This window comes from Mastigoproctus giganteus, chromosome 7 (genome assembly GCF_048544385.1).
Source record: "Mastigoproctus giganteus isolate SK-2022 chromosome 7, ASM4854438v1, whole genome shotgun sequence".
Taxonomy (NCBI): domain Eukaryota; kingdom Metazoa; phylum Arthropoda; class Arachnida; order Uropygi; family Thelyphonidae; genus Mastigoproctus; species Mastigoproctus giganteus.
In genome coordinates, this window is record NC_143581.1 from 147,291,929 (window position 1) to 147,312,374 (window position 20,446).

The 20,446-nt window shown below is 36.8% G+C and overlaps 1 protein-coding gene across 1 annotated transcript in view; it reads left to right on the plus strand.

Annotated features, from left to right (window-relative positions):
• Window positions 1-20,446, plus strand: part of LOC150083252 (treslin-like) — a 265,502-nt gene that overhangs the window by 61,066 nt on the left and 183,990 nt on the right. Inside the window, exons 5-6 of the mRNA XM_090378450.1 lie at window positions 2,110-2,221; window positions 17,235-17,344. Coding sequence (XP_090234576.1) covers window positions 2,110-2,221; window positions 17,235-17,344 — 222 coding nt within the window. The remainder of the gene's footprint in view (window positions 1-2,109; window positions 2,222-17,234; window positions 17,345-20,446) is intronic.

Below are 20,446 nucleotides of genomic sequence, written 5' to 3' on the forward strand. Positions count from 1 at the left end.
TTTGAATTTCTAATATTATTTCTATATTTTACTGTAATAAAATGCAATGCAGTTATTTGAAATTAGTGAAACAATGAGCACTTAAAGCTGTGTGGGAGTGTAATCTGCCTTTAATTTCTTAAAGAATTACAGATTATTCTCAGATATTTTGTGGTACTTCTTGTACCACTTCTTCAATGAACTACAGAAGTACCATGAGACTTCTGAGAATAATCTGTAATCCTTTAAGAAATTAAAGGCAGATTACATTCCATGCAGGTTTAAGTGCTCATTATTTCATCAATTTCTAGTTCTTATGTATCTGCACACCATACTGCTAAGGGAATATTTAAATTGCAGTTATTATTTTGAGAATAATAAAAATCTGGGTGCTTCAACCTGCATAGAGTGAAATCTGGCTTTAATTTTAAAAGGAATATAAGCATTTTCAGATATTTCATGACTCTTGTACAACTTATTCAGTGACTGAATTGCTGTCTTTATTTGTGTGTGTGCACGTGCGTGTGTGCATTCATGTGTGTGAAGTTGAAGTGTAATAAGAACAGCAATTCGTTTCTTGAAGTTGTTCAGGAAGTACCATGAAAGAAAATGCTGAGAATCATCTGTATCCCTTCAAGAAATTAAAGACAGATTTTACTGTACTCAAGCTGAATTACTTAGATTTTCACAGCTTTCCATTTCAACTTACCTGCACACTATGCTGCTAAAATAGCAACTTAGTTACTATTTTTAAAGAGACGTTTTTTTTTCAAAATGTCTAGCCTAATAGACATCAGCTGGAAACCAGCATCTTTTTATTATTCATTATCAGTGAAATACTGAAGTATTTCTGTCAATATTGTGTATCAGATGACTCAGTTATTTAAAGTGGTGATTTTAGTTCCAGAAACTTAAAAGCCTCATATCATGTATCTGAATAATTTACCAAAAACACTTATGAGATTATAAAGAAAGAAATTCACAAACAAAAAAATATTTAAAATGGATAACAATAGTATCGACACGACTGATTGTTGTTACTAAAGGTCATGCAACCTACGAAGGGCTAAAATCTGTTACTTCCACTCACCGCTTGGTTGCTTAGTTGGACTCAGTGCATTGTTCGATCAGTTATCCTAAATTTGTTAATAATTGGTGGTCACTCATCAGATGATGAGTGACCACCAATTTAGACAGCTTTGTCATGTGTGGTGCCTTGAGTTTTAAATAAGTTGTGGATGCTCCTCTTTTTTTGATGCTGTTTTTATTATAATGATATGTTAGTTAAGCCAACAACATAGATAATTATGTTTTGTGTAAACATATTCCCAAGCCTTGGATGCCAAATTGTCTGACAGACCATGATGTCAGTAAGGTGTGGTTGGGGGAAAGAAATGTATTAAAACTTTCTCAGTAACATAACAACCAAGGCACTCAAAACTTGCATTGCTGCACTTTTTATAACTATGTGCTGAAATACAGTTTATACTGCCTAATTTTGTTATTTTTGGATATTTTTACTTGCTAAATTTTAAATTTATTTTTAATGTGTTACTTTTATGAATATCTGTAAAATTTACATTTGATTTGATACTGTATACATGAGTATTACTTTTAATTAATTTTATACAAAAGACAGGATGTATAGAGCATTATTATTGATACTCTAAATAATTTCTGAGTTATGTTATCCATTATTTTGAAAGTTCTAAGATAGCTTAAGATATTTGGCCTAGTTGATCAAATGAGAAATACATGACATTGAAATACATGAAGTGTGTCTTTGCATCCTGTCAAGTTTAAACTTCATAAGAAAAAGCTTTGGTCCCATAAATAAAAGTAGAGTACTCTTTCAGGGATCCCGTTTCTTTAGTCTTTAGAAGTATTCCAATATACCAAGACAACTCATGGAAACATGAGGCTTCTTCTGCTGCAAGTACTAACACTGCTGCTTTTTCTGTGTAATTTTAACTAGTCAGTCTGAAAATACACATAAATACAAATTTATGAAAATACACATGAAAATACAAATACGAATGTGGTAATCCTGTGTTTTTTATTATCTGCATTTTTTAAAAATTTATTATTGTGCTATTGAATCATGTACCTCTGGGTATAATTTTTAAACAGATGCTCATGGGAATACGTCATCCGAGATGAATTCATTTCAGCCTTGCCTAATGGAAAAATGGTATATTCCACAGAAACCTCCACTAGAATTGATGCAGACACTAATGGAATGGTATGACCATCAACAGATACCTTTAATTCATTTTAATTTCATTGCACTGAGGAGGAAACAAAGTTTCCAAAAGTGTGGGTGTATACCATTGTTTTCAATTTCTGCTAGCATAGATAATTAAATAACTTCACAATGGATTCAGAATTACTTCAATGAGGGTCTAATAAGCCAAAAACTGGAATGAAACTGGATTCTACTGTAATTACCAACAAATTACAGTAGAATCCAGTTTCATTCCAGTTTTGGTTATTGACCTCATTGAAGTAATTTGAATCATTGTGAAGTTATTTATTTACTATGCTAGCAGAATTTGGAAAACAATGGTATACACCCCACACCTTTTGGAAAACTTTGTTTCCCTCCTCCAGTGCCAAATGAAATTAAAATTAGTTAAACATTACATTTAAATTTACAAAATAATATACATATGGATTGTGATCCAAAAGTTTGGGAACACAGCAATTTCACAAGGTACATTATACCTTGTGAAATTGCTGTGTTGTACAAATTGCAGCCTGTCACATGTGTGGTGACTCATCTGGATATAGTAATACATGAATCATCTATTTATCTGATTCCATTTATCTTCAATCGTTCTGAATTAGTGCACGTTGATTAGATGTTTTATATGTTTCTTCACATATATAACCCTGGGGGCTCACATCTGGTGAGTATGGGCTTGGCAAACCCAGTGTCCTGAGCTGGATATCATCATTCTTCTCTTTCTTGGTGATGCTCTCTCTCTCTCTCTCTCTCTCTCTCTCTCTCTCTCTCTCTCTCTCTCTCTCTCTCTCTCTCTCTCTCTCTCTCTCACTCACTCACTCACTCACTCACTCACTCACTCACTCACTCACTCACTCACTCACTCACTCACTCACTCACTCACTCACTCACTCACTCACTCACTCACTCACTCACTCACTCACTCACTCACTCACTCACTCACTCACTCACTCACTCACTCACTCACTCACTCACTCACTCACTCACTCACTCACTCACTCACTCACTCACTCACTCACTCACTCACTCACTCACTCACTCACTCACTCACTCACTCACTCACTCACTCACTCACTCACTCACTCACTCACTCACTCACTCACTCACACACACACACACACACACACACACACACGGGGGGGGGGTAACTCGGGAATTTTTTTTTTTTTTGCTGGTGCAGCATAGTGTGTTGTTGTGTTTCTGGCTGCAGGGCCCATAATGGGACTGTACGTTGCCTGCCACCACTACAGGGCACCACCATAGCCAGGTGGGCAGAGCAGCAGTGCGTAGCACACGCTTCTTGATGTAGACTGGGATTCGAGCCCGTGATCCACCAAAAACGGAGGATGCGGAAAGGTCAGGGAATGACCATCGCATATCCCCGGAGCAATATGGCCTTAGTTACTAATGCTCCTTAAAAAAAAAAAAAAAAAAAACCAACCAAACTAGCCACCACTACTGGGAGGTGAGGCAGGCAGTCCATTTTCTCTGGCTAATCTCCACCAGGATTGCCTGAGCTTCCTGGACGGAGACCAAGTAAAAGAAGGAAAAAAAAAAGTATGAGTGAGGGTGATAGTAAGAGTGGGAATTAAAATGGATGGAGAGAGAAGGCATCCTCTGCGGGGGAGAGGTAGGGAGGGACTGAAGAGTTGGATCCTCCTGGGCTGGAAATTCCATCCAAATACAGGGAAAGTAGAAAGATTGCAGAACTAGAGTGCCCTGCAAAGTAGAGTACCAATTTGGCATCCCACACCTGAAGATAGGTGTCAGCAGTACCTGACCCACTTTAAAGTACACAAATGAAAAGGTCAAGGATCCTGTGCCCAGTAATCAGGGCACCAGTGTCTTCATGTGGTGTTAAGTCAGCAGAATGATGTCTTTTCACTCATAGTTTTGTATGGTTAAGGGAGTTAAATTCTTATTAGGTTTGTTCTCCTCTATGAAAAAGTTGCCTGGACAAATACAGAAAGTTCCTTGTAGTGGCTTTTTTTTGTGATAAAAAAGAATAATTCTTCACCGTGAGGAAGAGAATGTAGTGCTTGAAACATCTTGTATCTAAAAGGATGATGACAAATGTTAAAGGACATGTTCCCTCAGACATACTACAATTGCAGAGTGAATTTTATGTAAGCCCAATTTCTGCAAGTTTGGAGTTGGGTGATTCATGGCCAGTGATTATATACGTGGCATAGATACTTGGGAAGAACCACAGGGAGGTTTTGAATTGGTGCATGTCACATTTGGAATAAAGTTTTTTTTTTTTTACACTGCCTTCAGTTGATTGATTCCATTCATTTTGCTAGTATTGGATAAGATGTGCTGAGATATTCTTTTCTCCTGTTTGAGAGGATTGGAGAGGTTTAGGTTATAATTGAGAATTGTAGCAGGGGTTGATTTCCGATGGCAGTAGTTAAATCCTCCAGTGATTACTTCCAGATATAGTGGCAAAACTCTAGCAAGGACCTGTAGGGCTGGCATACTAACAGTGGAGTGGGCACGTGTGGTGGCGAGGAGAATGTATCTCTGAATAGATTCCAGCTTGCTTTAGTTCCTCTGAATGAGGGCTTGCTGGTATCGTATTCCTGCAATGTAGTACACGGCTGGAAGGAAGATGACTTTGTATAGAGTAGTAAGAGCATGACATCTTAGGCCCCAGTCACACTGAGATTCTGGTGATCATTGACGTGTACTTACTAAGTTTTCTAGAGAGGTGAAATCAACTTTACTAGTTTATAGATTAGGAAGAAAAGTGACCTCTTCCCCTTTGTTTTCTTTCTATGTACATGCTACTAACCCTCTGTTTGCTTACAAATATAATTTGTAAATAATTTAATAATTTGTAAATCAATTTGTAAATTTCCAAATAATTTGTAAGTAAACAAATATAATTTGCTTACAAATATTTCTATGTACACACTACTAACCCTCTCTGTTTGCTTACAAATATATCCTGGCCAGTAATCTGGTCAGGATAAGTTCTCTCTTGTCCAGAGCAAAATGAAGCAAACTGATTCCCTAAAACCCAGTAATCCACTGGGTTGTCTTATCCAAACAGAACAGGGTACACACCCGAGGGGCCTGGTTCCCTCACTGCCAAACATAAAAAAAAAAAAAAAAAAAACCTGATAGAATGGCACATACAGCTCAGACTTCTTTAATTATTCATTCCAACAGTGAAATGACAGTAAACTGTCTCCATTCAGAATCCAGGAAGAACTGGAGACCATTGCTGGATCACCCAAGATGGTTAAGCAACTCAGGTCAGGGGATGTATGAAGAACTGCTAATCAAAGACACTCTAAATGCATAATGAAAGTTGCATGCTTTGGGGGACTTCCAGTCATGGTCTCCTCCCCACCTAATAAATTCCTAAATACCTCAAAAGATGAGATGCTAAATGAGCTATCAGAACAAGGAGTTGTTGAGATTAGGAGAATCTCTACTAGGTGAGATGGTAACAACCAGTCTTCAGCAAGTGCATGGTTGATCGTTGAAACAAATTTCTATCTGTTATTGTGGAAGTTTGATTGAATTGAAGGAAGAACTAGACAAATTATTTTAGGGGATGGACAGGTGATGTTTGACCTGTGGGAAAGTTTTTTTTTTTTTTTTTGTTGATGCTTTATAAACTTGCTTCCTTGCATCATTTGCTAATACAAACTTCATCCCTCATCAGAATAATCACTTTAAACATGCCACAGTGCCCTGTATTCATTAAAGCTGGATACCTGATATGCAATGTCAAGCAATTACATTCTAAATTCTCTGCAGTGGTACAGACTGCCAGAGATTTGGGCACACCCAAACAGCTTTTGGGGGATTCTGTATTTGTGCCAAATGTGGATCATTGAACCGAAACTGTCAGAAATGCTGTGTTGCCTCCCAAATGAAATGCCTGAATTGCTAAAAGAGTCACACTGCCTATTACAGAGCATGGATTACTGGAAAAATGAGAAAAAATCCAGAAATATAAAGTAGAATATAATTTCGCATACCAGGAAGCAAAATGATGCACTTTACCAACACAGTCAAATAAGCCCTCTTGTACTCAAGCCATGGGCAAATACCAATTATTTGAAATACGGAGTTAACATTGCCTTCCAGGTGTTTCTTTTTCAAATCGTGAAAGAAAATTATTTACTTTTCCGTCAGCACACAGTGAATGTGTGTTGAGTTTTCTTAGTGCCTCGCTCAACAAGGGAGTAAGAAAATTCAAAATATCAATTTGCTTAATGCATGATGAAATGGATATAGACAGGGGAAACCCTATCAAATGATACTGTGCTTGAAATATTTGTTGAATAGAATATAGATGTGAGAAAACAGTTCTCAAAAAAAGACAGCCCTTCAGAAACCATCTGAAAACACAACAAGAAATAAACAATATATGCATTAATTCAGTGGAATTGCTGTAGTTTCCATGCTGGTATCAGTGATCTTTATGACCTCATACTCAATATGTGTCATTAGGTCTGTGTTTACAGGCCTAATGACACATTGTGTTTACAGGCCTAATGACACATTGTGTTTACAGGAGATATAGTTCCCTTTAGTTAGTGCATGCCTAAAATTCACACCATTTATCACATACAAGTCCTGCATGATATCATGGAAATGTTTGGAATAAAGATGGTAAATGATTTAAAACTTGGTTACTTCTTAATGTATTTATTATCTTAAAAGTATAGTGCGGCTAATGTAAAGAAAGTCAACATGAGAACCATGGGAAACTTCGGAAACTTTACTGGGCAAACTCGTTTCCCTCTACCACTGTTTCTCCCTGCATTCTCGGTAAACAGATAGTGTGTATTATCGGTAGTGGCAGTAGAAGTTGATAATGATGTACTGATTAGTTTTTCCTCATTTTATTAAAAGCAGATTATTGTAGTTCATGAGTGTTTTCGCGACTGAAATTTACTTACAGGTACACCCTCAAGACTGCCTCAGTCTTAGGGTGTTTTATCCCCCCTTCCCGCTGTTTTAAAACAGGAAAACAACTTCTACTGCCACTACCGATAACACGCACCATCTGTAGAAGTTGTTTTCCTATTTTAAAACGGGGGGGGGGGGGGGAGATAAACACCCTAAGACCGAGACAGTCTGGAGGGTCTACCTGTAAGTAAATTTCAGCCACAAAGGCATTACACTCATGAACTCCAGTAATCTGCTTTTAATAATGAGAAAAAACTAATCAATAGATCGTTATCGACTTCTACTAATAACTCACACCATCTATTTAGCAGGAATGCAGGGAGAAACTGCGCAGGGAATGAATTTACCCAGTAAGTTTTCCAGAAGTTTTCTGTGGTTCTTGTGTTGGCTTTCTTTACCTTTGACTATAGTGGATATAAGAAAAATTATATATAATTTGATTATAATTTTAATTAATTTTTTTATAAATTAACATTAAACCAGGATAAAAAAATCATCACAGCAGGCTAGTGCATATTTTCATAAGCATATACACTCAATGATCACTGAATTATGGCCACACTCTCCATAATGGACTATGCTCCACAGCTCACAGTATTAAAAACCTAACACTTCGTATGCCATAGCATTGGTAATTTGCATCTGGTCGTGTAAGTCAAAGTGATAAAATAGCAGTTATGGGACGTAGTAAAGATATCATGGAGTTTCAAAAGTCAAAAGGCTGTGATTGTGGAAGCTTGTGTGTCTGACGCTTCCATATTGGAAACAGCATGTTTTGTTGATTGCTCACAGCCCACTATGGTTAAAGTGTACAAAGAATGGTGTCATATGGGTCAAACCACCTCCTACCGACAGACCTGTAAAGGATTATGCAAGGTGAATGTGTTTATGGTAAGTGAATGGGGTAGTGTATTGTGCGGACTAACAGCAGGTCACTGTGCGACAGTTGACATCGCAGTACAATATGGAGAATGCAAGAACAATATCTCAATTGACAATGTGCTACACACTCAGACATAAGGGGTTCCACAGCAGATGACCCATGAAACACCCTCTCCTCACTGCAGATCACAATGTTGTGGTGCCAACAACATGCTGGTTGGACACTGGATGACTGGAAATGAGTGTCATATTGAACACCTGTGGGATGATTTGGGATAGGAAGTGAGGCATGTGGACATGCAACCATCATCTTTTCCAACACTGTGGAAAGCCTTGCATGGTTACAAAATCCCCACTTATCTCTTCAGACATCTAGTGGAGTCATTGGCTAGGTTAATAACGGCTGTTACATGTGCGATTGGTGGCCTGACATGGTATTAGTTAGGTGGTCATAATTCAGTGATCACTCACTGTAAATGCACACAGAATATCCTTTGGAATATATTTTAAGCATATATGACAAAAATATATTTTTAAAAGTTTTAATATAAGTTTGAAAATAAAAGTTTAAGAATAAAAACTTTTTAAGTCATATTATAAGTTTTTAAAGAATTTGAGAGCCAGATTTGCTTTTGTCAATTTCCCCAATTGAGTACATAATGTATGTGAATCAGACTGCAAATAAAAGTCAACAATAAATTTAAAATTTATAAAGGTTTACTGTTTTATTTTTTAGTATTGTGGTCAAAATTTAAATTGATGAAATTGAATTGCCACTGCATTCGGAAATTTCATGTAATATCAGTGGTCCATTAATGACTACTGTGTGTTAGCTGAGCACTAGAACTAAGTAAAATGACAAGAAGACCTATAAAAATTAAAATAGGAATTCTGTTTTACATGATCAGATGCATAGAATTAAAGTCCGCTAACAACAATCGATGTTGTCGATGATCGATGTTGTCCAAACAACATCGATCTCATTAAGTTGTGCACCAGAAAATTATAGTCCAACTAAACACACTTCAGACTGAAACAGTGACACAAGATATGAAATCAAAACCAAACATAAATTAATTTTCGACATCTACATCCCTCTAGAAGTAATTTTTTTTTTACCTATGATCATATTTATTACAAACACATGGTATTCTCAACAAACTTAATCCGATTATTACCTAAAATGGTGCATTGGCTTACACTTTATTGTACAATTAGAAAAACTAACACTGCTGTTGTACAAGCCTTTTGCATCCAGAAAGTCAGTGGTTACATTGAACACCTGAAACTCATATCTGATTATTTTTATGGACATACTTCTAAAACTTCAAATAAAATCAGGGCTGCAAATCAAAAGTCAAAACTGTACTAAAGGAATACTAAAATTCATAATTATATCACTTTGGTGGCAGTTTAATTTTCAGGGTCCCCCCCCCCCCCCCCCCCAACATTTCTTATACTGATGTGGCCGTCACTGGGTTAATACCAAGTTAATACCCAAGGGTGCACCCAAGGTTAATACCCAAGGGTGCACAAATATGCAATCTTTAGAAAAGACAATCCAGCAAAGTACAGCTCATGGTAGTTGCACTTCTCATCATTCCACACATACCCACTAAACAGGTGCCACTCAACATGCCCCTAGAGCCATCTAGGTTGTGTAGGTGTGTATCTCACAGGCTGCTCTTTGTATATGCTGCCCACTTATAGCATACAATATAATGATCTCAACAGCCTTGCAACACAATTACCAGTACTTTACTGTGTTTTAGGATATTTCAAAAGCCATCACATTGGGGAAACAATCTACATAGATCATAGAGGTCAACTAATTGAAAATTTCCTAGATAGCAATAATCTCACTTTCTTCAATAACGAATCGCCCACATATCGGCATATTCTGTCAGGCTGGTAGATTCACTAGGTGGTAGATGACTCTCATCAACTGGTGCAATGCCACCACTTTGCTTATTGGAGGCTTGAAGTGGTGGAACCCATGTTTAGTCTCCAGAACTAAGTTCTGGCCAACACTTCCCCTCTCTTCCATTATGCAATATGATTGATGACTTTGGAGAATCTCAGTTATTGGTTGCTCATCTCAGTTGGCCAAATTATTTGCTGTACGATTCCTTTCGCCTCAAAGGTGGTACTTGTGCATATGTCCGTTCCGTTATTCCCTGTCAGAGACTTGGTAATTTGGAATCTCCTCTTTTTGATCTTCTCTGGCTTAAAATCTCTCTACCTCATTGTGTCAAATTCATCTGTTGTCTCTACTGTTCTCCCAACTCCACTAATCACTTGGAACTCTTTGACTTTCTCCAGTGCAACTTTCCTAACAGTGAGGTAATTTTCCTTTGTGATTTTAATGTTCACAACTCCAGCTGGCTTCCACTTGCTAGTCACACCGACTCAGCTGGTCGAGATGCTGAGGCTTTCGCAATTACTAATGACCTTGCACAGATCGTTCATTTACCTACAAGAATACCAGACAATCCTAACCATGCAGTCAACTCGCTCGATCTTTTTCTCACTAACAACCCTTCTAAGTACACGGTTGAAGTGAGTGGTCCTTTAGGTACCTCAGATCACAACTTGGTGATTGTCTCTTCTCCAATGGAGCCTTTATCTCATGGCTATTCCCAACCTCGTATTGTTTGGCATTACAAGAATGCAAAATGAGATGACCTGCTAGATTTCTTTTCTTCTTTTCCCTGGTCGAATTACTGTTTCAAAACTTCTGATGTCAACGTTTGCTCAGATCGTGTCAGTGAAATTATTCTTGTAGGAATGGAATCCTTTATTCCATCTCATGGCTATTCCCAACCTTGTATTGTTTGGCATTACAAGAATGCAAAATGAGATGACCTGCTAGATTTCTTTTCTTCTTTTCCCTGGTCGAATTACTGTTTCAAAACTTCTGATGTCAACGTTTGCTGAGATCGTGTCAGTGAAATTATTCTTGTAGGAATGGAATCCTTTATTCCACACTCCACTTTAAAATCTCGTCCTTTATCTAAACTTTGGTTTTCCAATAAATGTGCTAAGGCTGGTTCAAGAGTAGAACGTTGCATATTGTATTTGGCTTGTTTCCAATTCTTCAGTTTCATTTTCTGCTTACATCAAAACTCGCAACAATAGTAAAGCAGTTATTAATCAGTCCAAACTAGAGTTTGAACAGGCTAAGAGTAGAAAACTTGCTTCTTGCCCTAATGGTAGCCGAGCATTCTGGTCTCTTGCCAAAGCTGTTGGCCGCAACTTTTGCCCATCTCTGCTCCCACCTCTGTGAAAACCAGATGGTTCTGTTGTCATTTCAACCAAGGATAAAGCTGACCTGCTAGCATCCCATTTTTCTTCCAACTCATATATTAATGATCTTGGTAAAACACCTCCCACCATTCCCAACATGCTCCATTCAATGCCTCCTGTGGTCTTCTGTCAAAAGGATGTCAGAAGGATTTTGATGAATCTTGATCCTAAGAAAGCTCCAGATCCTGATGGTATTTCTCCACTTGTTCTCAAAACCTGTGTTCCTGAACTTACTCTCCTGTTCTTTGCTGCCTTTTTTCACTTTCTTATTCCAAATGTGTTTTTCCTTCTGCTTGGAAATTTGCTCATATCCAGCCAGTTTCTAAAAAAGGTGACAAATCCCTCCCATCCAATTATCGTCCCATTGCAATTACTTCTACTTCTTTCTAAAGATTCATTAGGCCACTGAAAGTTTTACTTTTTTATGACCAGGTTTTGGCGCATTATAGCCTTAGTTGCTAATGCAGCAATAAAACCCAACCAACCGTTTCTAAAGTAATGGAGAAATCAATTAACCGCCAACTCTTAACTACCTAGAAACCTTCCGTCTGATCAACAATCGCCAGTATGGATTCCGTCAGTGTCGATCCACTGGTGATATTCTGGCTTATGTTACCATTTATGTAAAAATTCAGTGGAAAAGTTCGGTGAAACATAAGCAATTGCTCGTCACATCTCAAAGGCTTTCAATCGTGTTTCACATAAAGGTCTTCTAAAACAAGCTTTGATCTTATGGTTTGCCAACTCTTTTTTGTAATTAGTTATCGAGTTTTCTCTCTGATTGCTCACTGAGGGTGATGGTAGATGGCTCTCTGTCTTCTAACTTCTCCACTTATGCTGGTGTCCCCCATAAGTTCCCTCACTTATGCTGGTGTCTCCCTTCAGTTCTTTCCCTCCACTCTTTTCCTCTTGTATATTAATGAACTTCTTCCATTGACTGGAAATGCTATCCATAGTTTTGCCGATGATAGCACATTGCATTCCACTTTACAGTTCCAGAAACCTTGCCTGCTCAATCAACTTCAACTTCTTGAATATCCGCTACCAATTCCTTAAATGCCGATATCCAGGTAATTCTCTAGTGGGGCAAAGACAACTTAGTTGATATCAATCCTTCTAAAACTCAGTCTTGTGTTATATCTCTCAAAAAGGATTCTTTTGCTCCTATGCTTATCTTTAGGGGATTATCGGGACTTCTAATCTCTCTCTTGGCACAAACACATTACAAATATTGCTTCCTCTGCACTTAACTTGGTTTTCTCTTTCGCTCTAGGCGTTACTTTTCTTCCAAACAGCTGCTCACTCTGTACAAATCGCAAATATGTCCTATCATGGAATATTGTTCCCACATCTGGGGGTGGTGCCCCCAAAACCTCTCTCAAGCTTCTTGATTCCGTTCAAAAGAAGGCAGTTAGGTTAATTAATGATTCATCTCTAACAAAGTCTCTGCACTCACTGTCTCATAGACGTACTGTTTCTGCTGCATGCCTCTTCTACATATATTTCCATGGGCACTGTTCTTCTGAATTGGCTTCTATAATTCCCGCTCTCTCTTTCAAAACAGTCCGAACATGTGCCGCCACCAGCCAACATCCATTTACTGTCCAACTTCAAACTCACAGAACCAACTTTTCATCTTCCTCATTTATTCATGCAGCTGCAGTTTTCTGGAACAACCTTCCTTCATATGTATTTCCTGAAAATTAGTCTACAGAAGTTTAAGTCCAATGTCAACAAATATCTTCTTTTGTCTTCTCAACCTAAGCACGGTACTAAGTACTATAAGTTCTAATACCTCTCGTGTTTGGGGTTTACATAAAAAAAAAAAAAAACTTCTCATCAATCTGCACATACCCACCAAACAGGTGTGCCACTAAATATGCACAGGTCCCAGCAATAATATTTTTGTCTCGCAATTTCCAGAATCAAAAAAGAGTAATGGAAAGGCTAAGTTAAACTTCTCCTCAGAAGGAGATGAACAATATAACAGTAAGGAACTGGTTGGATATCAGTTTAGGATATAGCTCGATATGAGCAAATTAAACACCGGTGGAATAAGAAAGTGTAAAAATTTGTTCAAAATTCTTCCACTTTCCAGTCTTTAGATAGAAGACGATGGGAGGCATTGAGTGATGTGTACTGGGAATGGTAGGAGGAGAGATCAAGATACAAGAGTTGGAAGAAAAGTAGCATGCTCGCAAGTCAACTTTATCTTTAGTTGAGGAGGCAGTAGAACCATCAAAGTTTAACAGAAGTGGGAGTATAGCTGGGCAACAGTTGCAGCCAATATTTTTGGCAACAGACCAGAATGCGTGACTTCTGTTTGCACAAGAAGCAGGTTTTTACTCTGAGCCTGTGCAAAATCTAGTTTGGATTGATGAATAACTGCTTTGAAGTGATTGCGAGCTTTATTGTAGGCAGAAAATGATTCTGAAGATTTGTATGAGAGCTAATTGTAATATGTAGCATTCTTACCTTAAACAGCCTCAACACATTTATTGGAAAACCAAGGCTTAGATCAGCATTTCTCAAACTGTGTTCCGCAGAACACTAGTGTTTCATGAGATGTGAACAAGTGTTCTGTGAAAAATCGTAATTAATAATTAAAAAAATAATAATAAATAAATTTTGCATATTTGTAGCGTACACAACTTTTGTATCGTTATAATATTTAACTTAATTTTTTTTTTCAGTTATTAATATACTGGCATAGACTAATAATCAAATAGACCTTGGAACACTTTATTTTGGCAAGCTTTGCATAGAGAAGTATGCATAAAGGTAATGACACCTACAAAAAAGGAGCAATGTGGTGATCTAGTATGCCATTCGTATGTGATTTAGCCTGGAGTACGTGGATGGAAGGAAAGGAGGAAGCGAACCGATATCAAAACTAAACTCACTTCCTTGTATACATTTTTTTTGATAATTATTAGTATTTTGAAATATTATTAAAATATGTGATCATGGATTGGTGGTTGAAAAAAGGAACTTTAAAACAAAAAGCAAAGTACTTCTAGTAGTGCAACTGTGATTGATGAAAATGAACACAATATTGTTATACTTCAAAGTGAGAATGAACAATCGCAGCCTTTTGTTCCCCAGAAATCCAAAGTGAAAAAACAGAAACCAACTAATAAAAGACCAAAACGAAAGTATAATGACAGTTATTTGAATATCAGCTTTACATATGTTGAAAATAAAGATGCTCCTGATGCACAGTGTGCCATATGTAATAAAATATGAGCAACACTTCTTTCGCTCTCGCTAAACTTGTGTTTTCTAAGTGTTCCATGAATATGTTGTGAGATGAAAAGTGTTCTGTGACTAAAATAGTTTGGGAAATGCTGGCTTAGATACAGGAGATTTTAAGGTGGGTGAAATAGAGGATTTCATCCCTACAAGAATAAATTCACTGACAAAATCTGAGCAAACAGTGACATCAGAAGTACGGTCAAAAGATTTCTGTTGCATGAAGATTTTGAACCGAGCTTTGTTTAGTTTTTTTTTTTTTTTTTTTTACAGAAAATAAATTTTTATCATGCCTTTTTAGGTTATGTTTAGGCTTTAAGTTTACTGTTTGGCTTGTTGTGGCCCTAGTAGCTTATGTACAATAAAATCTGAAAACAGCCAACTAATCCTTTAAAGAAATTCTCCAACTCATGAAATAAATACTGACTAATACTTTTATGCAATTAACATAGTGAACCAAGAGCTCTGAGATAGGTGAAACACATGACTCTACTACTAAGATCATGGACAGTGGTTAAAAAGCATATTTAGCATTAGCAAAGGCACATGATGCAAGAAAGCAAGCTTATATAGCATAAGCCAAAAAAAAGAAAAAAAAAAACACCCTTATTTCACCCATCCACTTGCTCCAAATGTTTGTCAAGTTCTGCCTTGAATCTATTTAAGCTATCAACTTCTACAACGACAGATGGAAGTTTGTTCCAGCAATCAACCCGCTGGCTAAAGGCAAACTTCCGCACATCTATCCTACAACCGTCTTTCCTCAATTTGAATTTATGCCCTCTCAGGTGATTATTCTGAGCAAGAGGAAGAGTTCCATCAGCATTGAGCATGCTCAAACCATTCAAGGCTTTATACACCTCAGTCAGATCACCTCACAGGTGCCTAGTCTCCAGACACTGTAATTTTCAAAACTTAAGCCTTTCTTTTTAAGAGCAACCCGTTGTTCCATTCACTAATCTTGTTGCCTTTCTCTGTACTCGTTCCAACAGTTCTACATCCTTCTTAAAATGAGGCCTCCAGACCTGTATACAGTACTCAAGGTGTGGCCTGACCATTGCCTTATACAAGGGAATAATCACCACCTTATCCCTGCTAGAAAAATTCCTGTATATCATTGACAAGACACCATGAGCTACTCTTGGACTGTCTGCACTGCTCAGAAAACTTCATATCTGCCTGCACAACTACCCCCAGGTCCTTTTCATTCTCTACCACTATCAGTGTGGTACCACAGAGTTGATACGTTACTCTGGGATTACTGCTTTCCCATATGTAGTACTTTACATTTGTCAATATTAAACTTCATTTGCCACCTGTCTGCCCATCTGCTCAACTTTTCTAGATCCTGTTGCAGCAGTGTACTGTCATTAGTGTCATTAACAACCCTGCCAACCTTCATATTGTCTGCAAACTTGGACATTAAGCTTGATATACCATCATCAATATCATTTATACATACAGAAAACAACAGTGGACCCAACAGTGAACCCTGAGGGACTCCACTTATAACATTAGTCCACAAAGAGCTGTGTCCATTGATTACCACTCTGTCTTCTCCCACTCAACCATTCTTTTATCCATAGCAGCAATTTGCCTCCAGTGCCACACTGCTCCAATTTGTGCAGCAGTCTTCCATATGCAACAGTGTCAAAGGCTTTTCTAAGATCCAAATATATGATATCAAAGTTATTCTTTGCATCCAGTTCCTTTGTGACTACATCATAGTATCCAATCAAATTAGTTAGACAAGACTTCCCCTTAACAAACCCATGCTGTGTCCAAGCTATAACTGAAGTCTTGTCTAGATGAGCCTGCAATGCTTCTTTAACCAGTGCCTCCATTAATTTTCCTGGAACAGAAGTTAAACTCACAGGTCTATAATTACTTGTGTCAGCCTTTGATCCTCCTTTGTGAATTGGGGTCACATTTGCACATCTCCAGTCCATGGGTACCTCCCCTGAGTCCAGGGAAACTCTCATAATTATTGCTAAGGGTTTGCTTACTTCCTTTGCCTCCTCCTTTAATATAACTGGATAGATTCCATCCACCCCAGGTGCCTTTGTTTTGTTTATCTTCAACAATTTCTCTTCCACTTTACTCTCAGTTATTACAGGATTATCTAGCTTACTGCCAGAGTTGAATACACCTCTGGCATTCCCCAATATCAAGACGATTCAAATATTTAGTTTCATCCAGTCTGAAATGTAACTTGTGAACCAATTTCTTTTTCAAATGGTATGACACAGCCCTTAAAAAGATCAATTTTTTAAATGCAAATGAGTTCACTGTTGATCAAGAGTTAATATAAAAGTTAGTGATATGGTAAGACAAATTAATTTTATGGCCAAAGTTTGACTCAAAAAAAAAAAAAAAGTTTTTTTTTTACAGTTTGTGAAATCTTCAGAATTTGAAAGTTGGCAGCTGTAATACTCTAATTTCAGATAGCTGCAAGTAGTAACTTTTTTGACTAAACTCAAGGAATATGTTTAAGCAAACTGTAAAGATTAAGAACTTTCTTTTAGATAGAAAGTAGGTTAGTATTCTAGGAGTACGTTAACAAAAGCTATTAAAATACTGATTTAATATAGTGATTTGAAAGTTCTCTCCATCTGATATGAATTGTCAATTTTTACAGTACCTTTGTGCAGTCTTCCTATTCTGTATTACAAGGTGACCATCATAACAGAGGATTGCCATCCTTGACAAAAGAACAGGAAATCAAAAAAAAATTACCATTGGACACAGGTAAATATTTTAGATGATGGTGGTTTTATAATATATGATATGTTAGAATCTTATATAAGGTCCCCTAGTCATAATAAAATATGACACTGAAGTCTGATCCTTGGATATAGTTACTTTTTTCAGTAATTTTGCCATTGATTTGAAATTTCACATTGAATGTTTATTCTAGTACCTTTGGGTTTGATATGCCTTATGCAAGCAGTATTTGTATGTACTTTCTTTGTTATTTTAAAACCTAATTTAAATAGTCAGTTCTGTAAGTATGCAAGATTATGACTGATTTCTGTTTATAACAGTGGCTTCTCTATCAGATTTCATAATCAGTTTCATGCTTAGATAATTAATTTGTGTGTGTTCATTTGTGTTCATTAAGAAAAGGTTTATGGCTGGCAATGAATAACAGAAGTAAGATATTGAACATGAAAAAATGTGCATTAAACAACAAATTTCTTAGAAAACCTCAAACCTGTATAAACTCTATTTAGTTTAGATAGAAGAAAAGTTGACATGCATCTCTTCTAAAGAAACTTTTATTTGTGTTGTGTTTTCAGAATTAAATTTATTGTTTTCAGAATTGTGAAAATAGTAAAAAATGAGGAATTGCAAGGAAAATGCATTATGGGTTTTTTCAAAGGAATGTGAAGGACTCTTGGATGCCAATATTGTTGATATCATTGACAGCGTGCCTGGAACTGGAATAATTTCCCCTAGTTGTAGAATGTCATCTTGTTGTCAGGGTGACTCAGTGACAAAACTTTCTGGTTCTAGAGCTCTTGGATTAAGGAACTGCGAAAATTAAGACTCACTCTTAGTCATACCGCTGAAAGGCTGTCCTATACTGGCATGCTACAGTCTTCTTGTGAATGCTCAGCAAAACTGGTAATATGTTGTGCAAAAGAGATGTTAACAAATTCAAAATTAAACAACGGTAACACTTATATACCACCTTTGTTTATGCAATTAGTTTGTTGTGAACTAAATGATTGAAATTCACAAAAAAATCCATATATCTCAACATCTAGTGCAGTTGACTAAACTACAGTGAAACCTCTCTTAACAGACACCTCTCTAAAAGGGACATCTCTTGTTGTGGATACTCAGCTTTATTTCTTGCATAATTTTTTGTAAGCTTGATTTCTTGCATTATTTGCCACTACTACTAATAAAATTGCCAAACTGAGAAGAGTAGTTTCCAGAATCTAAAAAAAGAAGAAAAAAAAAAACAACTTAGCTAGTCTGTATGCAGAATTCAGTTTGTAATATGACATAAAAAAAAAAAAAAAAAAAAAAAGCAGAGGTGAAGAAAGCCAACACAAGAACCACGGCAAACTTCAGGAAACTTACCGGACAAACTGGTTTCCTGCTACTGCAGTTTCTACCTGCATCGGTAAACAGATGATGCACGTTATTGGTAATGGCAATAGAAGTCAGTATTGATTAGTTTTTTGTCGTTATTAAAAGCAGATTATTGGAGTTTGTGAGTGTAATGCCTTCATGGCTGAAATTTACTTACGGGTACACCCTCCAGATGGCCTCAGTGTTAGTGTGTTTATCCCCCCCCTTCCCACTGTTTTAAAATATGAAAACTACTTTTACACACCCTGCATGTTATCGGTAGTGGCAAGTCTGTAAGGTGTACCTGTAAGTAAATTTCATCCGCGAAAACACTCATGAACTCCAATAATCTGCTTTTAATAATGAGAAAAAACTAATCAATACATCGTTATCGACTTCTACTGCTACAACCGATAACACACACCATCTGTTTACCGAGAATGCAGGGAAAAACTGTGATAGAGGAAAATGAGTTTGCCTGGTAAAGTTTCTGAAGTTTCCCAGTGGTGTCCACTTTATAAAAGTTTTACTGTAATTGATTGTTTGGCTGTATTTCAGAACACACTTTGGAAATCCATTATTAGACAAAAAATAAACCTTATTAAAGCAAAGAAAAAGAAAAGAAAAGTGTTATCAAATTGAATTATTAAAATTATTTACCACGTGAAAATTTGGTATTAACTGCAAGCAAGTTATGCTTGTGAGGTGCTAATGATACCTGAAACTGAGCGGTAATTAAACAAATGAACCAAACCGTGTGAAAGAGAATGAATTAACATTATGAAAGAGAAAAAATTTCCAATAAGAGCCAGTTCTCACTTAGGGAATTAAAACAGGACAGACCTTGCAAGGGTGAAGCAGTTGCAACCAGAATGAAGCAAGGACTCCACACACATGCACAAACTCTAAGCAAATATTGACAGACACTTAAAAAGAAAAATAGCACTAAAGGGAGGAAGTATTGGGGAATCGTGTGAACTACTGTGTCAGGGCTGCAACTGATACCGTGAATCCCAAATGGCCATTTCAAAAAAAAAAAACTCAAGATTTCCTAAATGCTGACAAAGAGAATTGTTAACTCACTCTGCAAAATGACTTAGTTAATCTTAAAGAAGTTAATCAAAAATTAAATAGTGAACTAAAGAGCTACAGATCAACTACAAATAAAAACACTGATAGTATAAAGTTGAGTATTGATTCATATATCAGAGAAGACAGTGAGAAATTAAAATTTTAAATAATGATGTAAAACATAATAAAGAATCACTTACAAAGGAAATTGACAATGTACAGTCAAATCTTAAACTTGTATTGAATCAAAGAGCATAAAGTATATTCACTAGATACTAATATCAGTAAAAAAAGTACAGACAGTAATAGTGGCATGTAATGCAAGAAAGCAAGCGTATGAGCTTATGTAGCATCAGCCAAAAAAAAAAAAAAAAAAAAAAACACAACCATTCCCTCTAAGTTTGTCCAGTTCCTCCTTGAATTTATTTAACCTATCAACTTCCACAATGACAGATGGAAGTTTGTTTGTGTTGACAGCAATTAACTACCTGCTGGCTAAAGACAACTTTCCACACATCTGTTCTATAGCTGTATTTCTTCAATTTGAATTTATGCCCCCTTAGGTTTGTAGTCTTAGCAAGTGGAAGAATCCCATCAGAATTCAGTGTGCTCCACCCATTCAAGGCTTAATACACCTCAATCAGACCACCTCACAGATGCTTAGTCTCCAGCCGCTGCAATTTGCAGAACTTAAGC